Raw genomic sequence first — 13,573 nt, 5'->3', positions numbered from 1 at the left:
GTGTTAGAATTCCAACGCAGTCCTAAACTCTGCTCACAACCTGAGTTCGATCCCAGTGGAAGCTGGGTTCAGGTAGCCGGCTCAAGGTTGACTCAGCCTTCCATCCTTCTGAGGTCGGTAAAATGAGACCCAGCTAGCTGGGGGGAAAGTGTAGATGACTGGGGAAGGCAATGGCAAACCACCCCATTAAAAAGTCTGCCGTGAAAATGTTGTGAGAGCAACGTCACCCCAGAGTCGGAAACGACTGGTGCATGCACAGGGGACTACCTTTACCTTTTTTATCTAGAATTCCAAAGGTGCCTAGAGACTCAAAAAAGGTTCGGGACCCGTAGCCTAGCTTAGCACTCAGGAGAATATCACGTGGCAATCTACAGACATCAAAACTCCTTGTCTATACAACTGCTAAAGGAGCAGGAGCCGAGGCTGTGAAAGGCTGCAGAGCCCCAAAAGATGCAAGAGAATCATTCCTTTTGACTGTGGCATTTGGATCCCTGAGGGGTGCCTGAGACACTTCTGGGGAAAGAGAATTCCCACGGCCTTCATTCACCAGGCCCAAGGCCCTCCAAAAGCCAACCTCCTGGGCAGCCCGGCCTATAATTTAATCACTTCATTTAAAGTCCACTATTCTCCTCGGTGGGGACCCAAAGTGATTTACAACATTTCCCTCTCCTCCATTTTTGTTGAGCCTATGTGACTGGCCCAAGGTCCCCCAGTGAGCTTCCAGGGCTGTGGGGGGGATTCATGCCTACATCCTGGCACAACACTCCAACTGCTACCCCACGAGCAGAAGCCATGAGCAGGAGCTAAGCCACAAGCACTCGTTATGCAGCTGAGTGGTGCTGACAAGCACTTGGAGGAAAGTAGTTCAAATCGGACAAACTACTTCTGCGAGTATTTATTTATTTGCAGTCTGCCTTTCTCACTGAAGCAGCCCCGTGGCGCAGAGTAGTAAAGCAGCAGTACTGCAGTACTGTGGTCTGAACTCTCTGCTCACGACCTGAGTTCGATCCCAGCGAAAGCTGGTTCAGGTAGCCAGCCCAAGGTTGACTCAGCCTTCCATCCTTTCGAAGTCGGTCAAATGAGTCCCCAGCTTGCTGGGGGGAAAGTGTAGATGACTGGGGAAGGCCATGGCAAACCACCCCGTAAAAAGTCTGCCAGGAAAACATTGTGAGAGCAACGTCACCCCAGAGTCGGAAACGACTGGTGCTTGCACAGGGGACCTTTCCTTTCCTTTCTCACTGAGCCTGAAGGTAGATCACAGGGTATAAAGGAGGGCAGTTAGGCTGCGTAAGGCAGCAGGACGAGAATTGCAGAATTTGGAAATGCTGCAGGCAGCAAACTCTCTAAGGCAGAGGTGCGCCAAAAGCAGTTCAGGAAGTGGATTACAAAGTAAAAGGAAGTGATACCCCCAGCATTCCTTGTCATGGGCCAGCTGGGAAAGTGATAATGACTTTCCTCTGTGGGGAGGGGGAAGTGTTGTTTAAATAATTCCTTGTTTTCTATCATGTAGAAATGGTCTGGTAAGAAGAGAGACCACATCCATCCCGGAAGAGAACCAGCACAAGCTGTAGCGACCCACCCTGCTCTCTCCCTTCCATTCTTGCTGCTGGTTGCCAAGGAGCAGGCCCAGCAGCCTTCCAGGACTTTTTACTTTCTGCCCTCACAAGAGCCAACAAGGCAGCTAACAAACAAATTAATCAAAAAAATTAAAAACATACATAATAAAATTGAATCTGAAAAACCATTAAAACCAACAGAAACACGTCATTAAAACAATTGAAACCAGAGCTAAAACACATGCACAAAAATAAAAGCAACAATTAAAACATGAGTCAGGGAGGAGGGGTCACTGAGGGAATGCCAGAAGAAACAAAAAAGTCTTCACCCTCTGCCAAGGACGGCAACAGAAAGGGACAGGCAGACCTTTTTCTGGAGAGAGCCCAAGAGTTGTGGTGCTATGACTGAGAAGGCCCCCTCCCAGATTGCCACCTGCTTAATCCTGCAAGGCTGAGACACCCAAAGCAGGGCCTTCGGAGATGACCACAGTGGCTGGGTGTGCAGGGCCTTAAAGGTCAAGAGCAGCACAAGAGTGAGCAGTGTGATGTGGAAACTCAAAAAGGCAAATGCAATTTTGGGCTGTATCCACAGAAGTCTAGTGTCCAGATCACGTGATGTGATGGTATCGCTTTACTCTGCTCTGGTAAGACCTCACCTGGAGTACTGTGTTCAGTTTTGGGCACCACATTTTAAGAAGGATATAGACAAGCTGGAATGGGTCCAGAGGAGAGCGATGAAGATGGTGAGGGGTCTGGAGACCAAGTCCTATGAGGAAAGGTTGAAGGAGCTGGGGATGTTGAGCCTGGAGAGGAGGCGGCTGAGGGGTGATAGGATCACCATCTTCCAGGACTTGAAGGGCTATCATCTAGAGCAGTGGTCTCCAACCTCTGGGCCGTGGACTGGTACTGGTTCGTGGCCTGTTAGCAACCAGGCCATGGAGGGAGGCAGAGGCGCTGCACCGTCCCTTCCGCCTGCCAAGGACCTAGACGGAAGAAAGAGGCAGTGTGGCCTCGCTCTGAAGCACCACATCTTTCATCTGCCTGGGTCCCAGGTGGGCGGAAGGGACAGCATGGCAGTGACCTTCACCTACCCCTCACTTAAAAACCCCCAAGGGGGGGCAGGATGGGGTGTGAGCGGGGGTTGCGCAGCCTGGGGTGGCAAAAACCCCAGCACCACCCCCACCAGTCCATGGAAAAACAGTCTTCCACAAAACCAGTCCCTGGTGCCAAAAAGGTTCAGAGCCACTGATGGAGAGAATGGGGCAGAGTTATTTTCTGTTGCCTCAGAAGGTTGGGCCAAAACCTACTGGGCGAAATTAAATCAAAAGAGTTTTTGACTAAGTGTTAGGAAGAACCTCCTGACCGTTAAAGCGGTTCCTCAGTGGAACAGGCTTCTGTGGGAGGGGGTGGGCTCTCCTTCCTTAGCGGTTTTGAAACAGACATCTGACAGCAATGCTGATTCAGTGCACTTGGGCACATTGTGAGAAGGAGGGCAGGAAGGGCTGCATCAGGGCTTATTTCATGCCCAGGGAAATGCTGATCGCCACTTTGGGGTCAGGCAACTCTTCTTCTCCAGGCCACTTTGGCCAGGGATCCTGAAGGGTTCTTTCTGTCTTTTTTTGCCATTCTCTAGGCATAGAAAGGGGTCACTTGGTGTGTGCAGGGGAGGTATTTGTAAATTCCCTGCATTGTGCAGGGACTGACAAGCCAGTGAGGAAGAACCACTTGACACATAATCATGACAGGATCATTAGGGTTTGTAGAATCTTTCGGGACCAAGTGCCGTGTTCTACTGGAGAAAGTTTTCCTTCCAGACGTTTCGTTCTCAGCTGCGGAGAACATCCTCAGTGGCGTTGCAGCCGGAGCAGGCGCTCAGACCTTCTTGGCTGCTGTGCATTGAGTGGGGCCAGGGCTGCCACTTTCTCCAGTAGAACTTTCTCCAGTAGAACACGGCACTTGATCCCGAAAGATTCTACAAACCCTAATGATGTTACCAGCCGTGAAAACCTGAAATCTTTCATGACAGGATCAGTTTCTACATTTTCCCACCTGCCCATCCCCAAAGAGCTCTGAGAGGTTTCTCTTTTCACAACAGCCCTGCAAGCTGAGATTGTGTGCTTGTCCAAAGGTCACCAAGTGGAGCTTCATCTGAACCCAGATCCCCCAGGTCCAAGTATAGAATCATAGAGTTGGAAGGGACCTCCAGGGTCATCTAGTCCAACCCCCTGCACAATGCAGGAGATTCACAAATACCTCCCCCTAAATTCACAGGATCCTCATTGCTTTCAGATGGCCATCCAGCCTCTGTTTAAAAACCTCCACGGAAGAAGATCCCACCACCTCCCAAGGAAGCCTGTTCCACTGAGGAACCGCTCTAACGGTCAGGAGGTTCTTCCTCATGTTGAGCTGGAAACTCTTCTGATTTAATTTCAACCCATTGATTCTGGTCCTACCTTCCGGGGCCACAGAAAACAATTCCACACCCTCCTCTCTAGGACAGCCCTTTCAGCACGTTTACATCAGACCTGGAAATGGGGATGGCATCTTAAAGGGTGAGGTTTCTGAAGCCTCTTTAGGCAGCTGCTCTAGCCATCCCAGACTTGAGACCAAATCTGGTTTTCCTTCTCTCTTTCAAATCTGACTTTCCTCCTCTCTTTATTATTTCTCTGCTCTCTGTGACTTGCTTTTCCCCCAGTGCATGTGATAAACAGCATAAGACTGCTATAAAAGAACAAAAGATGAGGCAGACAAAAGCTGACGAGAAGCGCAGTGTTCAGAATTTTAAAAAGAAGCCAAAGGCCCTTCATGGTTTCCTCATGGTTGGCCCCTAAATGCCGGAGCCAGCACTATTTTCACAGTTGTGTCACTAATGTCATACTGAGCGTTTGAGAGGGCTCCACAGTAGCCCAGAACAGCTTCGGTCACAACCGGTCTGGTGGCTTTGGGGTGTTCTCTGCAACAAGTTAGCACGGTTACCCCTCAGGTGTCTGCCATGTGTTCTCTCCACAATATAAAGTGTTATCAAACCCCTGAGGCAGATAGGACGACTGGGGCCCACGGAGCATCTTGGCTCCTTCCTGAATCCGTGGCTGAGGTGGAAGCCTGGGCTCCTGGTTCCCACTCGTACTCAGAGCCAATGGTCGCCTTTCTCACCAGACAGACTGCCACTCAAAAGTCAACATTGCACAGCTGTCTATTATGTTTTCTGGATGGGGGAGGGGATAATTTATTCCAAGTCCCTTAATTATCTAGCTGTGTTTCTGTACTCTGACCTTTGAATTCTAGCGATTGCCCCTGCAGCGTGCCAGTTTAAACTAAGGCTGTGTTTCATGTTCTCAGGTTTTGATTTTAAGATCAAAGATACCATATTATGAATTTTTTCTGGAACACACTATGTCCGAGTATCCCAATTTTTTGAGCCTGCAGGCACTTTGGGAATTTTGTGAGAAGTGGTGAGTGCCACTCCAAAATGGCTGCCGCTAAGAGTTGAGTCAAATCCAAAATGGCTGCCTCAGGAGGCTGAGCAGAATGGAAAATCTTCCTCCTCACACTTCTTGGGAAGAAGGAGATCCTGAAGGGGGAATGGAACCACCCACTGACTATAGAAAGCCCAGATGTCTCCCAGGCCTCCTCAAGCTCTAGTGGAAAACCTTTTCATTTGAATGTGGGAAGCCAGTAACAAAACTGTGCCTTACAGTGGCCCTGCACACTTTCTCAAAAGCCCAGTGGATACCAAGGGCTGTATGAGCAGGTGCCAGGGTGCCCGTGGGCACCACTTTGGAGAACCCGACACTGTGAGCAAAACCTTAAACAGGTTACGCCTTTCTAAATCCCAACTCAGTCACATGAGTGATCCCAGCTAACCAGAGATCCCAGGGCTTTTTTTTTTTAAGAAAAAGCCCAGCAGCACTCAGTATATTAGGCCACACCCCCTGATGCCAAGCCAGCCAGAGCTGTGTTCCTGCTCAAAAAAAAGCCCTTAAGAGATCCTATCACAGCACTACTTAGCCAATCACTCAAACCCAGTGACAAGCAATGAGAAGGCTCTCTCATTAAGGGCCAGCTCGTCCAAGTAGGCCAGGTAGGCACCTGCCTAGGTGCCACCTGGCCATGGAGGCAGGCTGGTCCTGCTGTACACATGCCAGAGTGCCCACCCCACCCTGCCACTCTTGAGAAGGTGAGAGCAGCAGGGCAATACAGGCTGCAGTGGTTCTTGAAGCCTGCCTTTTCCAAGCGCTCAACAGCTCAAGGGGATGGGTCCAAGAAACCCACTCCATTCTTGGACTCTGCTCCGTCATAACAAAGAAGGGCAGCTGAGAGTGCAAACAATGGACAGAATAACTTTTCTCAATGGGATGTTAGACAAGGGATTTTTTAATGCCGTCAGTAATTTGTGACAAGCTGTAAGTTTGGCCTGACCTCAAACCAAATGATTTCAGTATTTGGTTTTTCAGAGCCTCCCAGAAAAGAAACCCATCAGGTCTGTTCAAAGATCCTCCTCGTAGGCATGGGCTTAGCCTGCAAACAACAGAGGGCAACAGAGTTCACCTGGGAGATCACGAAGGCCAGATTCCCCAGGACGATCATCATAATGGCGAGAGTCCCTTCCAGGTGGCCGAACAGGCTGCGCCAGCTCCGCTCCAGAGTCTTCATCCTGTCACAGCAAGAGGCAAAACATGAACCTCCTTTCCCCCCTCCGCATTACTTGCAAACTCTCCACAGGGTCAGCTCAGGGCTCTCCAGAAACTTGCTGAGATACTTTAAAGGTGGGGGAGAGTTCTGAGATTGCTCAGGGAGCCAGCCCTGCGGGAAGCAGGTGCAGGGAAAGTAGTGGGGTGGGGGGAGGGGGTAGCTAGTGGGAATCAGGATCCTTCTGGGAGCTGCTGTGCTCTCCTGTCCTGGAAGGCTGCTCTGCACGACTGCAGTGGCTCTTACTCCCAAGCAAGGAGACACAGGGCACATGCTTACCTGGGAGTAAGAGCAGGCCAGGGGTGCAGTCTACCTGTGGTTTATGTCGGAATCACATTTGATGGATGCCCAGAGGTGAGCCTGATCTGCCATCAGGAAGTGTTTTCAGTGAGGAAAGCTTAAAGCCCAGCTTCTTTCGCATCTGGCTTGGACTTCACAAAGCCCACTGAGGAGAAGCTGTGGCTCAGTGGCAGAGCATCTGCTTGACAGGCAGAAGGTCCCTGGTTCAGTCCCAACATCTCCAGTTAAAAGGAGCAAATGGGGTGCAGGGAAAGACCTCAGCCCGAGACCCTGGAGCCCCACTGCCAGGCTGAGGAGACAAGACCAATTGTCTGAATCAGTGTCTGGCAGCTGAATGTGTTCCAGGGCCCCTTGTCCCTCCCTCTCATCCCCCCTCCCCCCGACACCCAGCTAGCCTGCCTTACATTCCAGATGAGCTGCTAGCCATAAACTGGGGTGACTGCACCTTTGTTGCCCCCCCCCCCCATTTTGCAAAGCACCCAGAGCATGTCCAGTCTGCAGAAGGATCCCATCTCAGACTGAAGCTCCCCCCTCCCCTGCCTCTGCTTTTGGCTGCCCAGAGAGAGAATTTCAGCTCATCCCTGGCTCACACACACATCCGGAGTGGGCAGGCTGGAAACATATTCTTATAGTAATACTTCATGGGAATTCCTGCCCCCTTTCCCCCCAGCCTGCATCTGAGGCAATAAGGTCTCCTGGCTCCTGGGAGAACTGAGCCAGAGCAGAAAGCAGCTGAACTTGGGAGAGGTGGGTTGGGACACACCTGAGCACCCAGAGGGCTTCTGCCTTCAAGCTGAGCCTCAGGGTTGCTAGGGGGCTGGGAGTGGTTGGTCTGGTCTGCAGCCGGTGTGGGGGCCGAATTGTAGTCTGGAGATCATGCATATGCCTAGAGAGCTCTATCCACCCCTGCCTTCCTTTGTACACCCCGAGCAGAGCATCGACCCATGCAGGATTAGAGATCCCCCTCCCCACAAAGATGTGTTCCATCTTGCCTTCCCTCTTTCCCCTCTGGTCAGCCCCCCCCAGCATACCCCATCTCACCAGCTGGCCCCCCAGTGTCCCACACTGGCTTGGGACAGAGAGCCCTTCTTCCCTCCTCCCTCCCCACGGATGCCTCCTCCACTCTCTGCCCCATGGTTGCCACCCAAGAGGTGTCCAGGGTGGTTCTGGGCTTGGAACAGCAACATGAAGGGGAAGTGCCCCCTGGCAGGGCATCCTGGGACCCTGGGCCTTCTCCCACAAAGACCTCAGGAAGGCTGCTCAGTGTGTGTGTGGGGGGGTGGATTGAGGATTCTCCCTCAAAGGTCAGAGTTGCTCCTCTCAGGACCCAACTTTGGGTTAATTCTTCTCCCCACCCTCGAAGTCTCTAGGGAACTTTCCCCTTTCCCCCTCCACCACTCGATGACAGAAAGACCCAATTAATTAGCCAATTAAATGTGCCCGTCAACCTTAACACAAATGTCTTTCTGAACACAGGACACCACTTAAGGTCTAATCCAGAATTCTCAGCAGCGCTCCGGGTTTCAATGCAAGCTCGGTCTTTGACTCAGAATGCCAGTGCAAAGGGCAATTTGCACAGAGAATCTACTAGATGGTGGAGCCCGTCAGAGCACTGGGCTAGGACTGTGTGGACCTGAGTTCTGATCCCTGGTCAGCCATGAAGCTTCCCTGGGTGGCCTTTGGCCAATCGCGCTCTCTGTCTCAGCCTTGCTTTCCTTACAGCATGGTTGGGGCTTGGAGCATAACATGGAAGAGTGGAGAACAATATGTGGTACCTTGGAGGAACTGTGGGATTGAGATGCGAGAGAGAGGGATGTGAGAGATATCCCTCATTGGTGGATCTGTATAATATGGGATGTAAAAGGAAGATACAAATGATCCTAAGGGACCCTTCACATCTGGGCCATTTGCTATTTGAGATCTTACCGTCAGGTAGACGATATAGAGTGTTGAAGGCTAGGACAAACAGATTTAAGGACAGTTTCTATCCAAGTGCTGTGGTTAGGTTAAATGCAGGGTTATGAAGGATTATCTGTTTTAGATGTATTTAAATGGTTTAAATGGTTTTAATGGTTTAAATGGTTTTAGATGTATTTAAATGGTATGAATATGAATATGTGTGTTTGATGTGTTGGTATGTTTGTGGAAGAGCACCTCATTTCGTTGCTCTTTTTGTGGAGAACAATGACAATAAATTTATCTATCTATCTATCTATCTATCTATCTATCTATCTATCTATCTATCTATCTATCTATCTATCTATCTATCTATCTATCTATCTGTCGGTTATTGTTTTATGCTGTCTTTATATCCTTGGCTTGTTTGTATGGCTTCTTTTTATGTTCTAATACTGCTAATCGTTCCATTCCTTTTTTTTAATGATATTGCTGCATGGTTTTTACATTGTGAGCCACCATGAAGAAATCTCTGAGGGGGCAGGATATACTTATTGTTAATTAATTAAGCCGTTTCTCCCTTGCAAATGCCCCTCCATGGCCACCTCTTTTCTGGAACAGAAGGCCGTCCAGCGAGGGTGCGGTGAACTGACCTGGGGGGGGGGGGGGAGTTGGCAGGGAAGAGCTAGAAGGCCTGGAAGGAGCTACACCACCCCACCTGCCAAGCCATCCCCACCAATGTCCAGTGCCTTCATGCCCCTGGCTTGGGGAATTTATGCTTGCCAAAGTAATATGAAATGCAACACTGGTCAGCAGATGCTTCTGGGAGGCCTCTAGGAGGACTGGCAGTTTCTAGCCGGCATACAGAGAGGTCTCCTGTCTGTGCACACTGAGAGACCAAGAATGCGCTCAACAGGGTCTCTGGCTCTCCAAGCAATGGCCAATAGGTGCTGCACACACAGGGACTTTCCATTTCAATCCCAGTTCTCTCCAGTTCATTGAGTTAAGAAAACCAGGATGGCATTGATTTAAGAAAACCAGGATGGCAAAGCCCCTTTTAGCCCCAAACCTCAGAGAGCTGCTGCCAATAAGAGCAGACAATCCTGGAGCAGTCAGTTTGTGAGACCTTTTTAACTAGACATGTTCAGGATTGAACTCAGGACCATGTATACCATGGGTAGCCAAACTTGCTTATCGTAAGAGCCACACAGAATAAATGTCAGATGTTTGAGAATCGAACGGCAAGAACATCATATGTTTGAGTGCCACAAGACAGGAAGGAAAGAAGGCAAATAGATTGGGGGGGGGGGGGAAGGAGCGGTGGAAAGAAAGCAACTTTAAATGCATTTCTCAAGCTGCTGACTGGCTTGGCTTGGAGAAGCGATTTAAAGAGAGAAATGCCTTCTCAAGCAGGGCAATGGGGCAGTGGGGACTCCAAGAGCCACACAATATGTGTGAAAGAGCCATATGTGGCTCCCGAGCCACAGTTTGGCCTCCCCTGATGTATACTCTACAGTGGAACAATGGTCCCTTCCAAGGGCTTTTCAGTGGTACAGTCTCCTGCTTTGGTTTGGTTTAAGAGGACTCTGGGATTGGAACCCACAACCACCTGGACACAAATCTAAAGTGAATCCTAGGCCCAAACCACTAAGCCACCTTTGTCTTTAAAGTGCAGCCTCCCCTATCCTAGTAAGCTAGGAAAGAAAGGTTTGACCAGGATTCAAACCGAGGACTCTTTGCACTATAGATGACAATCATGCCCTTAGACCAAGAAACGTCTCTGTAGAGACTGTTTTGTCTAATGGTGTTCCAAAAAGGCATTATCATCTCTTTCCTTCCATCCAAGCTTGCTGTGTAAACACTGTCTGCAGGCTGAACTGAGTGGCTCAAAATCTACAACAATTAATTTAAAGCCCCTGGAGTTCTTGGCCATGCATCCTGCAGACAGGTGGCTGGAACTTGCCCGAAACAGTTGGTTTTCATTAAAGCTTCAAGCCACCTCTGGTCCAAAGCCAGTAAAATTAAATAATTATTCTCCATTCAGTCCAGAAAAGAGCAAAAAGCATGCCTGCTGTGCATTCTTGCAAAGACAGCCCCATCCATAGACATATAGGTCCAAAATACCCACCTGAATCTGGTTACTTGGGGCAGGTAAAAAATAATGGCAAAACTATGTGCTTGCTAGAAAAGCAAAAAGAGAGAAAACACTTTAACTATTGCACATCTGTTATTGCTGCACTGGCATTATATAACTGTCTCCTGCCTCACACAATACCTAGCCTCTGAGAATTGTTCCCTCTGACCCAAGTCACAATGCATTTCTCCTTCAAGCAATTTAGAAGATTAGAAGAGGGCCAGTTTGGAACAAATGGAGCTAGTCTTATTAAAATTAAACCCATCACCAGCAGCACATTAAAAAGTTTGCATGGGTAAAGTAAAATTGATCATGAGGGGAAGGAGGGGGAAAGCATACCTTGGAGAATTGTATGCTGCCAGCCAGACGACTGCTTTCATGTGCCGAAAGATGCTCCAGGAACCAGGTGCAACAGGCTTGTCTGTAGAGAAAAGAGTGAGCCGAAGTTGTGGCAGGAGCGGCAGAGAGAGGAGGAGGAGGTGCAGGAATTGCAGACACACTTTCTCCCTCCCTCCCTCTCCTCTTTCTCTCTCTCCTCAAACTTCAAAGGGCAGCCAAAGGATGCAGGCTTCCAACAAGGAGGAGCTCCTTAGCTGTTATCCCAAGTCAACTTGAGTCAGTTTTATAGCTGTCAGACAGACGGTGAGGAACTCTCCCGTCTCCCTGAGATGTCTCCCCCACCCCCACCCCCGGCACTCCCGCCCATCCCCACCCCCCTTAGCATTTCACTCACTCTTTTTCTTCCCTACTTGAAGTGCTCCGCCAACCACAGCCAGTTGGTTTCCTGCAGCCAGGCTTGGTGGATGAGAAATGAGAATTTAAAAAGGGACTGGAGGGGGTGGGGGGGAAGCGGATGATGCAGGTCTGAATGAAGCAAGAAATACCGGCCTGGAGATGCGTCTGCAATTGAAGCAGCTCTGTTTGGTCCAGGAAGTATCATGTTGCTGAGCAAATGCAAAAATCTACAGGGTTTACTTCCAAGTAAGCATCTCCCATAAACACTGTAATTGTCAATCTCTTTACTCCCTGGGTTAATCAAACAAAATCTTGGGGAAGTGGGATTCAGAGATTCCACTCCCGCAGAAGAACCATGCTCTGAAATCCCATTGCTGCCATCGGATCAGCTGGGCAATAGTGCACACTTGCTGGTTCAAGAAAATGAAGACTAAGAAGCAGCGCATCTCTAAAGTTTGTGTGTGTGCAGATCTGAAGCTCACACACACATGACTGCATAAAGAGGATCAGATAAATTTAACAACGCAAACTACAGCAGCAGCCTAGGAAAATGAGGAATTGGGGCTGGGTTGTCGGCCGTCATTATTCGTAGCCTAAGCAGCCAGATTCCAGAATGCCATTTCCTAATCTTTTCTCTGCCCCCCCCCCCCCCAAATTACTAATCAGCAGAGTATTTGAGAATTTGAGATCAGCAGAGAATTTGAGGGAATAGGAGAATTTTTAGTGATTGCCCCTTTAGTTTTGGTACGAAATCAGATTTGATTGGCAAGATAATGGAAGCTGCCGAGATGGACTATTTATCTCAATTACTAGTGGGGAAATCAGAAGAAGAAGCAAAAAAATTGTAGAAAGTTAAAAACGTATGGGATGAATTTTGATCTCCGGCATCTATAACAGATTTTTTAAAATAATAATAATAATAACATTTAATTTGTATCCCGCCCTCCCCTCCAAAGCAGGCTCACAACAGGCACTTCAACAATTAAAGCAATACATATTATAAGTACATACATACTATAACTCAACCATTTATAAAATTAATCATCATTGTAATTAAAAGCATTCTTGGATTAAATTAATATTAAAAACTTGGTGTTATGCATTGTACAGTTTTTCCGTGGCGACGGGATTCATTCAACCGCCTGCTGTAAGGTCATTAAGTAAAGGCCAGTTGAAAAAGAGCAGTCTTGCAGGCCCTGCAGAACTGAGCAAGGCTCCGCACCTCTTCTGGCAGCTGGTTCCACCAGTGTGGGGCTGAGATCCAGAAGGCCCTTCTCTAGTAACTTTCAGTTTGGCCTCCTTCGGCCTGGGGATTGTCAATAGATTTTGAGAACCAGATCGCAGTGCCCTCTGGGGAATATATGGGGAGTATTATGCTGTAAGTATTAGAAATATAATTAGAACGTGATGGTTTGTAGGAGAACTCACAATCTCCACAATAAGTTTTATAATCTGAGAAGTTATGCAGCATATTTGATTATATTGTATGTAATAATACTTTATGTTATGGATTATGTTCATCCAGGACGGACTAATATTGTATTGTAAATGATAATGCTCTTTCTTTACTCTCCCCTTTCCCTACCCTTTTTCTTTCTTTTTCTAAAACTAATAAAAAATTATATACTTGTTTTGGTAAAGTGTCCATCTTTGAGCATATTGTCATGACATTTTCAGAACACTTATCTGCAATAACAGGTCCAAATAACTGTTGTGCATCATGTGATGTTATAATCCATAGCTGACTTCATTACATGTCATGTTCTTCATTCAGAAGCATAGACAGTGAACAGCTGTGAATTTCATGAGCTGTTGGCTTCACAGAACAAAGTTTCACAGTCTGGAGACCAAGTCCTATGAAGGTTGAAGGAGCTGGGCATGTTTAGCCTGGAGAAGAGGCGGCTGAAAGGTGATAGGATCACCATCTTCAAGTACTTGAAGGGCTGTGCTATAGAGAATGGGGTGGAATTGTTTTCTGTGGCCCCAGAAGGTAGGACCAGAACCAATGGGTTGAAATTAAATCAAGAGTTTCCGGCTCAACATTAGGAAGAACTTCCTGACTGTTAGGGCGGTTCCTCAGTGGAACAGACTTCCTCGGGAGGTGGTGGGTTGCCCTTCCGTGGAGGTTTTTAAACAGAAGCTAGATGGCCATCTGACAGCAATGAGGATCCTGTGAATTTAGGGGAAGGTATTTGTGGGTTTCTTGCATTGTGCAGGGAGTTGGACTAGATGTTATATGTGTGGTTAGATACTTAAAAATGTA

General features: G+C 48.4%; 1 protein-coding gene across 2 annotated transcripts in view; it reads right to left on the bottom strand.

Moving 5' to 3' along the window:
- Nucleotides 1–11,015, bottom strand: part of ADAMTSL2 (ADAMTS like 2) — an 84,347-nt gene extending 73,332 nt beyond the window's left edge. For both annotated transcript variants that reach the window (XM_060251422.1, XM_060251423.1), the window contains exons 1-2: nt 10,915–11,015; nt 6,105–6,210 (exon numbers count right to left, since the gene is read on the bottom strand). In XM_060251422.1, the coding sequence (XP_060107405.1) occupies nt 6,105–6,210; nt 10,915–10,955 (147 nt within the window). In that variant the 5' untranslated portion in view covers nt 10,956–11,015. The remainder of the gene's footprint in view (nt 1–6,104; nt 6,211–10,914) is intronic.
- Nucleotides 11,016–13,573: the final 2,558 nt, after the last annotated feature.

The sequence above is a fragment of the Heteronotia binoei genome, chromosome 12 (genome assembly GCF_032191835.1).
Source record: "Heteronotia binoei isolate CCM8104 ecotype False Entrance Well chromosome 12, APGP_CSIRO_Hbin_v1, whole genome shotgun sequence".
In the NCBI taxonomy this organism is placed as follows: Eukaryota; Metazoa; Chordata; class Lepidosauria; order Squamata; family Gekkonidae; genus Heteronotia; species Heteronotia binoei.
This window is presented reverse-complemented; position numbering and strand designations above follow the sequence as displayed.